The 18,420-nt window shown below is 33.1% G+C and overlaps 1 protein-coding gene across 3 annotated transcripts in view; it reads left to right on the plus strand.

Moving 5' to 3' along the window:
- The window catches only part of Immp2l (inner mitochondrial membrane peptidase subunit 2), an 868,756-nt gene that overhangs the window by 582,121 nt on the left and 268,215 nt on the right, over positions 1-18,420 (plus strand). For 2 of the 3 annotated variants that reach the window (XM_078040068.1, XM_078040069.1), the window contains exon 5: positions 11,297-11,362. The exons of the other annotated variant lie outside the window; for it this stretch is intronic. In XM_078040068.1, coding sequence (XP_077896194.1) covers positions 11,297-11,362 — 66 coding nt within the window. The remainder of the gene's footprint in view (positions 1-11,296; positions 11,363-18,420) is intronic. 3 annotated transcript variants of the gene reach the window in all.

Genomic DNA, 18,420 nt, shown 5'->3' on the forward strand with positions numbered 1-18,420 from the left:
AATGTATAAATTTTTTGAAGTCTCAGTTTCCATTTATATAGCATAAAATATACAAAGATATTGTTAGTAGGCCAGTAAATCAATTTGGATATTCATAAAGCCATGACTGGTATCAGTCATGAAAATGGCAATCGAAGAATAAAATTTTTATACATGCTACACATGGATAAGTCCAGAAGACATGCTAAATGAACTAAGTTAGATATAAAAGGACAAATGTTATATAATTGCACTTATTTGAGATACCTAGCAGGAATATCTTGGTGTATGTGATATGATCTAATCATCCTTATCAACTGCTCATTTCTTGCTTTATTTAAGGGTAAGTATCTGCTCTGGGATTGAATATAATGATAAAGTTAAGATTTTATTCCTATCATTTTATGGTCTACTTATGCAGATGGGCACAATATATTGATAGATAAGCAAGTGTATAGCAAATAGGAACTTTAAAAGTATGACATAGCATCACAGCTCATGAAATTCAAGAGTATAAGACTCTTGATGGATTCCATATACTCTTTTGGCTTTGTAGTTAGTTTTTCACATTTAGACTATCATTGCTAGTGATTATACTATATCCATAAATGGCAAAATCCATTTTCACAATGAAAGATATTTTCTTACTTTGGTGTGTCAGGATTTAAATATTAGATTGTACTACTAAGCCTAAAGGGACTAACAGTATATGGGAAAAATGAAAACTTTACTGGAAAACTTCTTCATTAATTACTGAACACAAGAATTCTGTAGTTGCATGTGGTGATATTGCTAACAAAACCAGTGTTTCACTGTGACTTTGACAGTTCAACCTATTGAGGTGCTAGTGTCTCTCTGGTATCATATAAAGGGAAAATTTAAAACCACTGCAGGCATTCAAAACATAGAGAATCTCTTGGAAGCTGATGTGGCACCAGGTCAATATGTTACTTCTGCCAATTCTAGCATAAGACATTTAGGAGCTATGGCCCTGAAAATTAGCTTTCTGATTCAAGATAGTTTATCCCTGGCAGTTAAGAATTCTGTGTGTCTTCTCCAAAGCTAAGGTTTAGGTGATAAAGCAATTGAGCCTTTTAACACTTAAAGAAAGGTGGAGGTGAAATGAAATAGCCATTCAAAACAGCAAATAATTAATTGAGTCTCTTTGTTAACAGGCAGGAGGTCAAGTACACATGGCCACAGCAATGTTACAGTCTGCATCCCAAACAGCTGAGTCTGTGACTTGAAAGTGATTATACTGGATCATCAATAACTAATCAAAATGAGATTTTTGACTTAGAAGGATAGTTTGAAAGATATGAAAGAGATGAAAATAATCATTTACCTTAATTTTTATTTCCTCTTAGTACTATGGAGGTATCACTGAGTTTCACTTACTTGCCTTACTTTTATTAATTCATATTTTATATTTGTCTAAAACCTGTAACTATTAATTATATAGTAGGATATTGACTACATGATTAGATCAATGTAACTGTAGATAGACTTCTGTGAGTTAAGTTAATAAAAATGAAGTATAATTTTTTCCCAGAAACATTTGTATTATCCACTTTTTCATCATAGGACTCCTCTGAATATTTTCTTTTAATTTTTAAAGCCTGGAATTATAAGGATATAGGGAATTATAACTGTAAAAGATAAGTAGTATTCAGAGAAGTTGCCTTGCAGGCATAACACAAAACAATATAATAGGAAATAACTGTGCTTAAAATAGAGGGCCAGAAACAAAATTATATATGACCCAATTGACAAAAAATATCCAAGAAAGGCAAATGTCTAAAATATACATGGGGTGGTGCTGAAGGAAATCTTTGGGAAGAAGAATTGGAAAAGACCTGGAACATTTCTTGGATATTGCTATAAAGAATTAGAGGGAACATCTGAGTGCCAGTGAACAGCCTGGAGGGATGGGCATTGTGCTGGAAAAAGCAAGGCAAACAGATGGCAGCGGCAAGAAAGAGCTGATAAAGGGTGGGAGAAACATGGTATGCATCAGTAAGGCTTTGGGGCTCTATATTTGAAAATGGAGCTGAATCAGAGGATTTTTGTGAGAAGTATTTACTTGATTTTTGTTACATCTTTTCCAGGAAGGCATTTTATTTTAAGGGGTAGAGTTTGGTTATTTAAAGTTTTAAATAGAGTACAATAGTGTTACATAAATCAAAAACATCTATAAATGTGGTCTTTCCAAACATGGTGCCATTGCTGATAAATCCATTGTAATTTGCATTAGACCCCTGCAAGCATGTTTTGTGCTGAAGATCATTCTTATCACTGATGTTTGTGCTCATGTCTCTTGGCAAAGCTTCCATGTTACAGTGAAAAGAAAATCCTAAGTTTCAGCCATTCAGATGAAGAAGGGTGGGTGGTGAGCATATGTTTCTGAGAATCTGCTTTTATTTAAATAAAAACCTCTTTCATACATTTAACCCACAGACACGCAAGACCAGTTGGATATTATTTTTCTTAATTCTGTTTAGCCTCGGTTTACTCCATTGTAGAGATATTTGAGGATTACTAATGGTTCTTGTACCTGTTTCTGGAAGAGACTCATTAAGCTTCATCTATGGAAATCAAGCCTCCTGTGAGTTTCATCTACTCAAGAAGAAGAGGGTTTGCTCTCATTTTGACTTAATAATCTCACACTTCTGTTCTGGTTTGGAAGAAAACTGTTGAACACATTTGATCTGTAGAGTAGATCTAGAGCCTGTGAAATGTACAACTCACCAAGAATATCATCATGACAACTTTAGAGATTAGAGTCCATTTTTGTGTGTGTACAGATTCAGAAGACCAATGCTCAGTAAAGCAGGCAAGCATTCTCACATTAATCAGTGTCTTACAACCTAGAATCAAAGCCTCCTGGTGTGAGGAACAACTCCTGTGGGCCGACAGTGTATGTTTCCATGTTAGGTACTTACCCAATTATCTGGAATAAAATTTCATGGACTAGCAAAAAAGAAGCAGCACCAGTGTGTGGTATGTGTGTGTGTGTGTGAGATATGTATGTGTGTCGTGGCACATACATGATACACACACACAAGAATGATTGAAATAGAAAAGAATAGACATTCTGACAAACTGTTGTCTCAACATATTTTATATTTTTATTTTAAAAAGACTGAACACATTTTCTACACTGCTGACTATGTAGTTAACTAAAAATAGCAAGACAGAATCTAGCTTTGTGTATCACAAGTTGAGATATGGTTGTAATTTTTGGAAAGGAATTTCTTTGTTATTTAGAACCTATAACACTATTAATTAGGAATATTTTCCCCAGTTGTATTCATGTATAATTGACTGTCTATATATTTATAATGACCATTATATAAAAACACACACACATGTTGTTAAGTGATTAAATCATGCTGATCAAGATAGGCATCAACTCACATACCTGTCACTTTTTTCTGTCATAAGAACATAAAGATCTACTCTCTTAACTGTTTTGAAGTATATAATACATTATTATTTATTATAGTTTCCGTTCTATACAGTAGATCTCCATAGCTCTTGTCTGACTGAAACTCTGTACACTTTTCCCAGCATCTCCATATTTCTGTCTCCTTTGTCTACTCCTGACAGCTGCTGTTCTACTCTCTATAACTAAGACTATTTTGATCATCTTATTTTCTTATCGAATAAAGCTTTTTAAAGGTAACCTATCAAGGGAAAAGTCATTCATTGGATTGTGAGTAACCAAAATAATAATCAAATGTGTCCAATTTTGAGACTCTTTTCAATGATCAGAACCCAAACTTAGCAGCTCCAAGGTTCTTCTGCCCCCAGGAGGAGGTACTAGTGCTTTTGCACTCTCACTGCTGAATCAACGGGCACCACACTTTCTTCTTATTTACCTGGCTGTCATGATACTGTCTGTCTCTCTGGTCACTGTTCTGTACCTCTCTTGCTTAGTTTATCTTAATGAGGAAACATCTGTTCGGTCCTTGGTAATAATTCTGTCTCAGTTTTCTCTATTTCCCCCCAAAGTTTCTTTACAGTTTTTCATAATTCTTTTTAAGCCCCCCCCCCCCCGCGCACACTAAAATTTTGCCATCTCAACCTATCTTTTTTTTTCACCAAAGGACAATTCTTAGAATTATTTGGCTTAACTTGTCAATAGATAAATTTTCAAAGTTATCAGTTATTGTGGTACAAATAGCAGAAGATAAAAATTCATAGATAAAGTTTCTGATAACTTAGCTATTGGAGTTATATGTGGCTGCCACACTGAGCAAGTAAATGATAATGTTTTCAGGGGTGGCTAGTTGCAATTGATTTTGTAAAATCCCAAACCTTATGTATTTTTTCTGAAGATAGTTGCTGATGCCATTCAGTTTTGCGATTGGGGGCATAAAGTTGACATTTTCAAGAAACCAAATTGTGTGTAGTTATTGGAGCCTAACTGAGAACTCTTCTGTAAAACAGTAGTACTATATTTTAAAAAATTAATAAGTTCAACAGGGTTAGAACAGAAATGAGTCAGGAAGCCTCATATTCTATTTATGTTGTAACCTCCACACTGTCAACATTCTCCAGGAGACTAAGCATTTAGGAAAATTATGCAGAAACTCACCTCTTCCCACACATATACCTAAACTTGATTTTTACTAGGAAATTCTGAATCCAGTAGAATAGTTGAAACATTAGTAATGCATGTCACTAAATAACTAGACAGTATATTAATCTACAAATATATGCAGTGGAAAAAGTAAAATTAAATGGGTGCAAATTCTCAAGTTATAGAAATAAGATATGCCAAGAATATATAACATTTTGTCACTAGTGAATTTAAGTTTCCAATTGCAAGCAAAAGCTTATTTTTTTTTCAATTCAGGATGAATTTAAGAGCTTTCAAGACAATTTAAATCAAATTAAGTCTGTTTATGGAACTCCATCTTGACAGAGAAGCATCTCAACTCAGGGGAATTTATAATGTGATAGCCTCAGAAGAAGGGTGCACCTCAGTTGACACCTTTCTGTTGGCATCCACGGTGAAGTACATTGGACTGTCTGGTTCTCAGTTGTAAAGTTTCCAGTATCAATACCCAACAAGCCTGGCAACTACTGGATGTCCTCATTCCCATTTTACTCTCTGTTCTCTGACATGAAAAGTATCCTGATACCTATAGTCATGGGACAAAAGGGCTAAAGTGGCACATCAGTGTAAGTTTCCCAGTTTATCTGACTGCAGAAAATTACACTGAAGACACATGACCTTGTTTTAAGGGCATAGCTCTTTGGGCAGTTTTCAAAAGCTTAGTCAGTCATAGATGAGATGCTTATTTTTATTAATGGTAAAAATTCTGCCTCTTTTTTCAGATATTTGACTGGCTAGAAAGTAATTATGGGTGAAAGGGTAGGTGGAAGTTAAATGCTAGCTCCAGGTAAATGAGCAAGACTGCCTTAGGTTCTCCTCATTTTTACCAAAATGGTCCTGTCTCTCAGCTTGAAATCCCTCATTTGACAATGTGACCCATATATTTGCAAACTGGCAAGTAAGCTGTGTTGGGGATAGACTGAGCCTTATGCCACTCTTCTAACAGCATTTCCATGTATCTACAGGCATTAACATTTTTCACAACCATTGGGTTAATGTTCCTAACTTAGGCTCTCACATGTAAGTATCCATTTTGCATTTCAGTTGGTCAAGCTATCTGGGCCATTTTGATAGATATAGGCATGGTTTGATAAAGAAAACATAAATAAGTTGTTCTTCCTGGGTGATTTGTTGTGTGAATATTCTTGAAGCCTACCAAAAGTATGTGGCAATATTTCACAAGCTGATTGAAGCTGGAAGTCTAAATCTGGTTAGCTTACTTGAAGTCATAAAGCTAGGGTTGTAAAGCCAGAGTCATAGCTTTATTCCTCTAAGAACCATTTGATTTTGTTTTATTCCATGGGCTAAAATGATATTATATTGGAAAGCATCCTGCGTGTGATAGTGTGGATTGAGAGCTAAGTCCTAGCTTAACGAAAGGAAAAACTAACATATTTGAGGGCATGGCCAACTTTGAGAAATGAGTAATGGTACTTCTGTACGGGTCTGCACCCGTATACTAACTTATATATATATATATATAATTTATATTAATTATTCATCTTCTCTATTTCCACAGATATGTTCAACTTTAAGCATATTCAATAAAAACATATGTTTACAAAATAAATAAATCAGGGAACTTAGTTTTTATGATCAGAAGTTTATATGTTGAAGCAGTTTCTTTAAATACTATGACTTTATACTGCTTGGAAGAATAACAGAGTTTTATTCATATGTATGCTGTATATTATCTATGTGCTGTATATATTCATTTACATACAACCTATCTAGATATTGAGGTACAGTTGTAATTGTAATTATCTTTAATACCTGAAGATTGAACAGTTCTGTCAGGAAATACTTGAGTCAATAAACATTGGTAAAAATTAACTTCTTGTTATGATTATACTAAATTCTTTGGACTTTTCATAGTTAAGTGAAGATTTTTGTTTTTAGAATAAAAAACTCAATTAAAAAGCTGTGGCACCTCTTTTTAATTATGGAAGATAGAGTTTTAATACACATTTAATTGATTTTACATAATTTTAATTGATTTTATATAATCAAGCCTGACTTACTTATAAGACCAGTTTTTAGTTTTGCTTATTAAACTTTTAATCATAGTAAACGTGAAAACAATATTTACATTTAACCAAGAAATTTTATAAATCTTTCAAGTTTCCTGCTTTTTTGTTTTGTCCTATCAGTACTATTAAAACATATTTACTTGTGTAAGGGATCATGAATATGAATTTGAAATAAAGTTGCTGTTGCTACTGTCATGTTTTTAGATCTCTAGAAACCTGATTGGAACCTCTTCAGTGCTCTGAAGAAGTTCCACTGTCGCTGCTCAGTAGCCTTATTCAAGTCTGAGAGTATGGCCAACTAGGAAAAGCATGCCTATCCTGTTCCAGTCTTACCAAATGAGATTGGATAAGTCCTAGTCTTCTAATTCTCCTTTGCATTAAAGTTTTCTGAACATATAACAACTTTTTGTGACTGCCTGAGATACTTTTCTTGGGATCTCCCTTTCTCCTTCTAGAAAATCAGATTTTAAAAAGCAAATTTGAAATATTAACCTGAGTTCTTGCCACCTCATTCATAAGTCATTTTGTTAATACTAAGGCTCTTGGATTGGACTAATTTCAGAGATATCAGAGAAAAAGTTAATTGTTAGGGATTAAATATATATCTGTCCTTTTCTGGAGTATATCTGAAGTTAGATGTTCCACAGTTTCGAGGATAAGAATGAACCCAGAGAGCAAAAGAAGTCTAGATTTTTTTTTTTGAAGTTTATAAAGATTCACATGAAGCACAGAGTTTAGCAAGGAGAAAACTGTAGCTGAAATGATAGACTAAGTAAAAAGTTTTGAGAATACTAATGATTAAAAATGTGTTAATTTTTTAAAATGAATGCATAAAAAGGGGGAGTGTAGGCACAGAGTTCACACTACTGATAGTAAAGCAATTATATAGAATCCAACACCGAAATTGCTCCTTATCTTTATTTTATCAATTGTGTTGATGTAATTTAAAACTAAACTTTGACTATTCCGTATGAACACTGTGTTTTAGTCAGCTTTTTTGCCACTGTGACTGAAGGACCCCATCAGAACAATTCTAAAGGAGGAAAAGTTTGAGTGCTCACAGTTTCAGAGGCCTCAATCCATACACAGAAAGCTCCATTCCTCAGGGCTTGAGGTGAGGCTGAATATACTGGTGGAAGGGTGTTGCAAAGTGAAGCAGCTCACATGACAATCAGAAAGCAGAGACACAGAATCTACTCACCAGATACAAATATACCCAAAGCCATGTCCTCAATTCCCACCTCCTCTAGCCATACCCTATCACTTCAGTTACCACTCAGGTTAATCACTATCAGGGGATTAATTCACTGATTAAGTTAAGACTCTCACAACCCAATCATTTCTCCTCTGAACCTTCTTACATTGTCTCACATGTGAGATTCTGGAGGACATCTCATATCCAAACCAGAACACACTGTTACATTTAGTTTTGGTATTTCTTTGGTTAATTATGTAATAAAACTTAACTTTTGAAAGGCTTTTCTTTGCCATCCATGCAACAAAATCTGAAAATACTTTTATTAGAGAGTTAAAAATATTCTGTAAGTCTTAAAGGAAGGACTTTTTATGACTACATTGAGCATACTTTTCTTTCTACTCTTGTTTTGATGATTAAAACAATAACAAAACTCAAATTTTAAAAATTATGGTCAAGCCAAATCATATGATTTAGTGCATGGGTGCCCTTAGGACAGTGAAATGTACCTTATTTAATATAAAGTATCCCCTGAGTATTGATTCTTACTTTTACTTCATTAATGAAGCACCAAGATTTAAACCTCATTAGGTTACATGCAATGTAATTAGTGTCCAATAAATGGTGGGTACTTTTGAAGGATCAACGCTTGCATTAGACTGTGGTTAAAGTGACGTCTAATCCAGAGATTAATTCAATGACAGTCTGGCCCAATTCTCAGCCATATAAATATGAAAATCTGTCCGATTCACAGAAGATTTAGAATTTTGCCTCAAATGGGAGAAGAATGGGACTGTGTAGGTCCAGAGTAAAGGGTCTATTGGACATAGGGATGTCAGTGACAGAAGGTGGGTTGGGTGCTAATCGTGCCATTTCCACAAAACATGGGGTCCCTCATAAGTACCCCAAAGTACCTTCCCAGTGCTCCAGAAAGGGCCAAAAATTACTACATTTGAGGACATAGAAAACATGAAATTAGTTAAAAGATTACAAAATCTAAGGCCTGGTTATGTGTGACTTGTCAGTGAGTAAAATAGAAACATCAGAATAGAATGTGAAATTCAAAAGTAGAGCATTGAGTATCATCTTAAGGATATCCTGTTATGTGTACCCTATACTTTATTCCTTACCCTAAAGCCATTCTGTTTAGAGACATGTTCTGTCATACTGGAAAGATTTACTGAGCCCATGCAACAGAGAGATAATTCTAGGCTCCTTGTCCAAATGTCTATAGAAATCTTACCTAATTAAATCATAAGCATAAAACAGAATGTTTACAATGCTGGTCTCAGAAATGAATATAACAAGCCATATTATGAAAATACTAAAATTAAAAATTTAAATGTAAATTTGAGGATTAACTTGGAAGAATATATTATATTCCTAAAGTAAGGTGTAATCCTCCACTTGTTATTCTTCACATTTTCTAGAAGATAGGCAAGTGGCCAAGAAAATTAAGACAAAGAGAAGTTTAATAACATTTATGATGTAAATCTGTAATAACTCTTCTACCACTTCTACTAACATCAAAGTAATGCATTCAACAGCCTAATAGATTTTAAGCAGTAATGGAATTAATGTTAGTAATAGCTTTTTTCATTTTGAATTATTTGATTAGAGTCATGAGTTTAATATTACATTAAAATGTATAGATGTATTTGAAGTAGTAATTTATAAGATTTTAATCATAAAGATTGTTCACTTTACATATTCTATTTTGTTTCATGGTCTTAAAAAACAGATTATTTAAAAATATAAAATTCTTCTCAAGCATCTCAAAAGCTTAAAGATTGTTCACATAACTGTTTTTATACTAGCTAGTAGGGATTATTTTTCTGTTATTTCATAAATGGTAAGTCTCATTCAATATTACAAGGGAAACTTAGTTCGGGTCTTACTCTTGTTTTGTAGCATTTTCTTTTTGCTATGCTGGGGATTCAACCCAGTGGCACTTTGCCACTGACCTATATCCCCAGCACTTTTTACTTTTTGTTTTTGAGACCATGATCTTGCTAAATTCCCTAGGCTAGCCTTGAACTTTCAATCTTGTTGCTTTAGTCTCCTGAGTTGCTGGGATTATAGGCATGCATCACTGTGCCTAGCTTAGAGCATTTTCTTCTCAGGTTATGTCATATGTCTTAAACAGTTGTCTTCTGCTAATGAGCATTTCAATAATCAAATCAAACCCTGGGCATAAATGATTTTAATATTCACAAAAATTCTCCCCCTACTTTTGTTTTAGATTGACTTAATGTTATTGGCAGTAAATTAACCATATCAAAATAGAGTTATGCACTGTTGTATAATAGATTACCCCAATATCTAGCAACTTAAAAAAAACAAACATTCACCTCACATATTTCCTAAGGATTTGGAGAGCAGAAGTTCCTTATCTGGTTAGTTCTGGCTTAGTATCCCTCATGGGGTTGCTGTCGCAATGTTAACCAGTGCTACAGTTCCTAAGGACTTGACTTAAGGTGAAGGTCTTGTTTCTCAGTTTACTCACATGACTGTGAGGAGATCTGGGTCCTCAGCAAGTGATTTCTCAACAGGTTTACTCAGGACAGAAATGGTTTCCCTGAGAGAAAAAGGGGAGGGGGAGGAGGGGTGGGTGAAGTGAGCAAGAAAAGAAGAGCTCAAACTAGAAGTGAAAGTCTCTTTCATGACACATCTCAAAACTGATGTATCATCACTTTTCCCACACTGTCTTGACCTCACAGATCACTATTATTACAAGGTCGAAAGGATGTACACAGGAGGCATCTACCAGGAGGAGTCGTTTAGAGTACATAGTATTGTTCCAAGTAGAAGTTTTTTTTTTTTTATTATTCAAATAGATTAAAATAAATGATGTCATTTTTAAGTACATCAGAACCATTAGTAACCCTGTTCTAGGGGCTACTATAGTCTATAATCTTCAAATGGCTAGTGTAAATGTAGCATAAAGGAATTTCCTAATTTTTTATTTTTTTAAAAAAATGCTTCTTCTGGAGAGTTTAAACCAACTCCTCTGTTTAGTATATAATTTAATTAGTCTAATTAAATTTAGTTTTTAAATTTAATTTAGTATTTAAATCTAACTCCTCTGTTAATTTTAAAGAAAATTAACCTAAGTATGCTTTTGTTTTAAAGAAATATCTAAATGCTTTCTTATGTATGTTTTGTCTTTCCCCAAAGTATTTAATGACACTAATAACCTATTAATAAATTTTATCCCTTAATGATAAACTTCTTTATCCTGCATTTTTATTTTTGCAAAGTTTCAGCATGACTTCTTTTTCTCCAGATATTTGAAATGAAAATTATTTCATTAGTAACTTTAATTCACACCTAAGTAGGATTGATGTTATATCATAGGTTCAAATATTTCTTTAATGACTTTAATATAATCTATTTGCTATAGAATTTCTTTTCATTTTCTTAAGATTAAATAGAGACATAACTTATAAACTTATCTTTTTATTATAGGTCTCCTAAAAATCCAGAGCAAAAAATCATCAAGAGAGTGATTGCTCTTGAAGGAGATATTATAAGGTAGGTGCCCAGACTGTGGTTTTTGAGCTTGAGTTTTAAATACCTAGATTTTTAAATTTAGTTTTAAATCACAAAGTTTTGGAGGTATTCTACATGAGCTGCTACAGCTTCAGTAAGCTCATTAATCATTTTGGGATTGCAAGCATCCATAAACTTACGGATCATGTTATTACTTTTAAATTGTAAAGCATACAAAAAATAAATATTAATTAAACTAAAATTAACCACATAATTTGTGGCTATTAAATCATTTTATTTAGGTATGCAGATTAGCACAATTATTTGAAGATTATTATATTAATGTACATTTTAGAAGTATTCAAGAATATTTTACGATTTATAAAGCAAATACAGAAACTAATAGCAATCTTTAATTATCATGAAGATGGGGAGAAGCTTCAAAGAGTGTAAAATATAAACTTATGAATTAATGACAAAAATAGAAGTTTTAGATAATACTGTAATAATAAGATATTTCAACAATATATAGTAATGTCTCATTTGTTCTACTTGCTGATAAGTTAAGAACATATTTCAGGTTGAGTAAATGTATAGTAACATGGCATGCTGTATTTCACTTAGACTGTTTATTTTAAATAGATTGTAAACAGGTCTATATAATGTAGTAGCCAAAATGCTTTGAAAACTATTCTGTTGAAGTTTCCTGATTCTGTTTTACCAAGAGTTTCCATCCTATAAATTTGTATTAATGATACTATAGATAAAGCAATCTCATTAAAATGAATCTCAGTCAGTATTAGAGCAGAATCTAGACCAGGAGTTCTCAAAGGATGGCTTTAAGATACCTGAGGATCCCTAAAACCCATTTAGGTGGCCTATTAGATCAAAACTCTTTTTTTTCCAGTAATGCTAACATGTTATTTGCCCTTTATAATCTCATTTTCTTGTGAATGTACAATGTAATTTTCTAGTTGTGTGATATTGTAATAGATTAAAGGCAGAGGCAGTTATGAAAATTCAGCTATTGTCTGTAAAATTAGACACTTTAATAAGATTTACAAAAACGTAAAAATGCCCCTCTTCACTATTTTCTCTTTTGTTTTAGAAAATAAGTTTTTCATTCAAATATGTTTTTATGACATAGTTATATTTCTGTCATTTTAAATTAAATTATCAAAAAGTCTTTAAAAATTTTTCTCCTAATTTTCAATATGGTAAATATTGGTACCTAGTATCAACATAAATACAAATTTTGAGGGATTCTCCATATTTTTTGAGTCTAAGGACTCTTGAGAGCAAACAATTTAAGTACTTTTCAATGTAAGGATTTATGGAAAAAAGTTTCATTTCAGGATTAAATGTTCATTAGTAGTCTGCATGATATCAGTGAAACTATTATATTGAGCTGTGCTTTAAATTCATAATTTCTTTTTTTTGGGGGGTGTCTATTTATTTTAAAAGTTTGAGATATAATTTAAATATCAATCTGTGAATATCCAAATATACTTTTAGTATTGGGAAACAGTGTGTAGATATGCAATCCCACTAAAGAATGAGTCAGCAAATTTGAAATTATGCTAAGTGAAAGAAGCTGGTCACAAAAGCCCAAATATTATGTTTCCCTTTATCTGAAAGTCCAGAGTAGTCAAATCCATAGAAACAGAAATAAGATTAGTGGTTCTCAAAAGTGTGGAAGAGGGGAAATGGGGCTTACCACTGTGGGTCATAGGGTTTTGTTTGTTTGTATGCTTTTTTTTTTTTTTTTTTTTTTTTTTTTTTAGGTATGAACAGTGTCCAAAAATTAGATTCACAATAAAAACTAAAATACTAAAGACACTGAGGTAGATATTTTAAGTTGCTAAATTGTATGTTATATAAATGACATCAATAAAGCTATTTTTAAAAAATGAAAATTAGTTGACAAAGTAAGCAAAAGTCATCTATGTAAAATAATCTAGTAGTTAAGAAAGTCAAGGGATCGGTTTTACATTATAATTCAAAGAGAACATAGCTTTTAACTCAATTTTACCATTATTGGTAATTAGCTAAATGGTCAACAATGTGAGCTTGCAAAGCATGGTCAGACACAAACAGCATTTTGCATTGAGAAATTCTACAATATGCCTCTCTGAGAAAAATTCAGGGTTGTTGCCTTCTTCAGCAATGTAAATATTAGGCTCACATAGCAGAATCAGAGTTATGGTTGATGGCACAGGTTTAGGGTGGAGGATAGGGAGTTGGGCATGTGATATCATGCATACTCTCTGCACTCCTGAGGCCCATGCCTACAAAGTCTGCAAATTGACACCACAACATATGGCCCCATTGGTAGCCTTTACTATACTCAATCCTGGAGCAATGAGTAACATAAAGAATAGAAATATTTGCACTCAAGACTGACCTCCTATGTAGGATCTAATACTATTTTTGAAAAAAAAAACAGTTGTTTTTCAGCATATGCTGTTTTTAAATAAAATGAAAAATTTATTTTCTTTGAAACTTTTTTTAATATTCATTTTTTAGTTCTAGGTGGGCACAATAAATTTTATTTATTTATTTTTATGTGGTGCTGAGAATCAAACCCAGGGCCTCGCACATGCTAGCCATAACTATTGCTGAGACATAACTCCAGCCCTTCTTTGAAACTTCATTACTTATATATACTGGGATTCCTGAGGCTTAAATTAATAATTGAATATATTTCTACAATGATATCTAATAGTGCTGAAAAATATAAGAGAGTATTTAGATAACAAAATATAATTTATAGATACATATTCTTCTTGACCCCATTTTTAAAAGCAGTAGAACATATAAAAACATTTGTAGAAATATGCTTTCCAATTACCTCTACAAAACATTAGTCAAATAGTGACCCAACTGGTGACAGGCAAAGTGCTTTGGACTATGATGTGGACTTTCTTGTCCCACCTTTCTTTTAATATTACTGGGTTACCTAGAAGGGAATATAAGAACAAATGTGAATTACCATTTTTTTTCTTTCATAAAATTATCAAAGAAAAAACTTACTTTTTAGAATTTAGTTATACTTCCTGTACTTGTCAGTATTATTTTTAATTCAAATCATGCATAATTAGAGAATAAATTAGAATAAAAAACAATCTTTTCAGAGATTAGGCCTGTTAAAGGTTTAAGCCAAGCTCCCATTAATATACTGCTAGTTAAACTCCTTTAGGTTGCTAAAGAACACACAAGAAAATCAACAGTGGGCAAAATAGGGCAAAAGGCAATAAAATACCTATATCTCTGTAGGTATAGGATGTATGCATCTGATGACCACTGGTCAACCAAAAACCTGTCCTTGGGGTAGGTGTCCTTCCCTGTCTAGTCATCTGTGACTAAGTAGACCAGTCACCTGATGTATACCTTGTAGTTATAAAAAAAACTGTTGCAAGGGCTTATAGGTATGCAAGGTACTGTGAGGTATCTAAGAACAGGGCATTGCAATTTACAGTCATTTTATTAAGCATAAGCATTTGAAACTTCAGTTCTATAAAACAGTTCTCTGTTCTCATTAGTAGATGCTTTTATCTTACTTTCTGAGGAAGAAAAACATTTTTGTTTTTATTATAGAAATAACAGTCCTATTGAATTCAAAATGCTATAATGAACACACACACAAAGCTTTGTGTCTTGTTTATTTTTGTAGAATAAATAGCTACAAGTGAAAATACTAGGTCAAGGCATGTTGTTGTGGTTGGTGCTGCTGTAATTCTAACTTAGACTGCCAAATTTTGCTCTGAGAAAGTTTTTGCATGTTTATATTCCTCAGCACTGTATGGACTACCCTTCTCAGAAGAAACTGATTTAAAGGTCATGTGCAAGGGGGACTTCAGATTCATAAGAGAAATCATATCAATCCAAATTTTGAAATTCATGTTAGATGATCAAGTTATATTTCATTTAGTCAATTCACTGAAAGTATCGATCTTAGTGCTATTCATTTAAAGAGCACTCCTCTAGATAACAAGAGATATTAGTAATTGAAAGAAACAAGATTCCTCCCCTCATGGTGCTTACATTCTAAGGTTTAAAGCAGACAGTAAATGCTTAACATTTAACATATAGATAGATAATAAGTAAACAGATATATAACTTATAATGCAATATCATGGTTGAGAAGTGCTATGAAGAAATATAAAACAGGAAAAGAGGTAGAGAGTAAAAGCAAGGGTAGATTTTACTTAAGGGGTTCCTTGGAAGTCTCTGTTACAAGAAGATGTTTGAGAAGATTTGAAAATAAGGGAAGGAGGAAAAAGAACCATACTAGTATCAAGGAGAAAGATAGTTCAAAGCAAAAAAAAAAAAAAAAAAAAGCAATCCTAAAATGAACACTTACTAGATGAGCTTAAGGAATTGTATGAAGCTACCATTTAAGGAAGGAAATTGAGATAAGAGGTTTCTTCTGATAATTGTTTCTTCTGATAATTGCCAGCAAGTGGAGGATTTACAACAGTGGAGTGGTATGATCTGACTGGTTTCTTTAATAGATTATTATCTGCTGTGTGAGAATAGACTAGAGGCATGCAATCTGACTTAAATAACTGGTCAGAATATTTTTCCCTTGAAGAAGTAATTTCTACCTTCTGGTGAATGCAGTTAAGTGCCCTTGTTTATGACAAACATGATGACTACTTTGATTTATTTCCAGTGAATCAGATAAAAATAGTCACATTATTTATAATCATACTCACCATATCAATGAAGTGTTTGTTCAGAGAATTCAGCCAAGAATTCCCAAGATTTTAAAAGAGACCCATTGGGAGTGTGGACTTTCTATCTCAATGCCAACATTGATTAAAATCACAAGGCAATGGCTCAATTTTCTGAATCTCTTAGCTAGGAAGGTAGTCGTTTTCATAATGTTTACCCAAATGGGTATGCTTATCTATAATACTAACAGTAAAAAGCTAATGAAAGTAATATTTAGACATACTCATTAGTTCCACCAAAATGCTGTTCATAGTTATTTGCTTTTTCTTATTAATTTGTTATGACTCACATTGAAGCACAGTTTTAAAAAAGCATAAAATGAATGTAAATCCCTAACCACAGCACATCAATGTGAGTCAGTCACAATTGAAATTTCTAAAGCGTCAACATTGTTTATTGGGACACTCATATTTCTGTTTCACAGATCTCTGCCCAGTCAGAAATAAAGCTCAGCAACATTTCTTCTCTTACTTGGTGAAATATACTTCACAGACTTTTGATATCTGGCGCTTTATGTTGTTACCAACCTCAATGAAGCAAGTAAATGGAGTCCTTTGGTTCCCATTGAAGAGGGCAAACATAATTTATCACCTAAACTAGGAGACTTTGTAGAGTGAAAAAGGATAATATTAATTACTGCATTGGAATAATCAAACATGAACCAGTCCTGCCAAGACAAACCACTGCAAATGGTCATCTGACAAGTGAAATACAGTCTACTTTATAATTCACTTCACATACATTGTTTTTGTTTCATTTGTGGCCCTCCTTGTATTAGATGAATTCCAAGAAGTGTTCCCAGGAAACAGAATAACTTATTGGCCCCAGGGAGGCATTAGGCAGGGGAGAATAAGAAGTGTTCTGAGAAGCATTTCCTCCCACAACACAGTCATTTTCCTACTGGAATGCACAGTGTGAGACTTTCTGTAACCCTTACTGATACAGAAGAACAGTCAGAGGGAGGGAATCATAAAACTTTTCTCACTGCAAAATATTTAAGTGATAATTCCTCTTCAAGTCTAAACACTATGTTGTAAAATGTCAAAATACCATAATTTATTAAAAATAACTTTTCTGGTATTAGTAAAAAAAATCCATTGAACCACTAGAAATTAAACATTTTAAAGCCTGTTGATTTTAAATGGGCTATTGAAGATATGGAAATCAATATTAGCCTATCACAGACAGCTGAATCATATTTTGTTGTAGCAAATAAGCTCCATAGGAAGAAAAACAGAACTAAATTGAGTTTTCCCCAGCGAAACTACAAATGATGCCTGTTTAATAACTTCTTCTTCTTCTTCTTTTTTATTGTTGCTGCAGTAGCTCTGAATAATAGAAGCCTAATGTGTACGCGTGGCTCTCTTCCATGCATTGATTTATGGTATTTTTGGTAGATTAGGAATTAGCAGTGCTTTCTAAACTGAAAGGAAGGAGATATGAAAAGAAGCTTATATCCAGGACTCCGATAAAGACTGGTGAATAAAATGTTTCCGAGCATGGAATCCAATAGTTTTATTGTATAGTTCTCAAATGGAAGCAGGATAGGTGGTTCTTCCTGAGGACAGGGAATATTTATGTGCTGGTTCCCAGTTGGTAATTTGAAGGTTTTGAGGAAATCTCTGAGGCCTGTTAGCTTGGTTTAATTTGAACAATGAGTTATTCCAAATCAAAATTATACATTCTTGTTTAATACTTAGGTTCTGACAAATGCTGCTACTTAGTGGATATGGGCTTGAATACTGAATTTAGGTGTCTCAAGGCCTGTCCGGGGTTTAGTTACCACTAAATAAGAGGTGTTGTGAAAAATTATTAGTTTCCCTCTGATGTTACCATTGGAAATTAATGAAAAAGGCTGGATATTCTTACCTTCTTCTTGCTGAAGAATTATAATTCTTTTTTTATTAAAGGGTGAGAGAGAGAGAGAATTTTTTTAATATTTATTTTGTAGTTTTTGGCGGATACAACATCTTTGTATGTGGTACTGAGGATCGAAACCAGGCCGAATGCATGCCAGGCGAGCGCGCTACTGCTTGAGCCATACCCCCAGCCCTATGATTCTTTCTTACTAAAAAATTATGGATTGGTCAGCAATTTATGTCTTTATGAAAATATTACTTTCTTTTATATAGTTGTAGGTGATTTTTTTATAATTTCTTTTTTTAATATGTTTATTTTTTAGTTGTAGTTGGACACAATACCTTCATCTTATTTATTTATGTTTATGTGGTGCTGAGGATGGAACCCAGGGCCTCGCACGTGCTAGGCGAGTGCTCTCCTGTTGAGCCACAACCCCAGCCCTTGTAGGTGATTATTTATCTTACTATTAATGTATTAGTGGAAAAAATGCAATTGGTAATAAA

This window comes from Ictidomys tridecemlineatus, chromosome 2 (genome assembly GCF_052094955.1).
Source record: "Ictidomys tridecemlineatus isolate mIctTri1 chromosome 2, mIctTri1.hap1, whole genome shotgun sequence".
Taxonomy (NCBI): Eukaryota; Metazoa; Chordata; class Mammalia; order Rodentia; family Sciuridae; genus Ictidomys; species Ictidomys tridecemlineatus.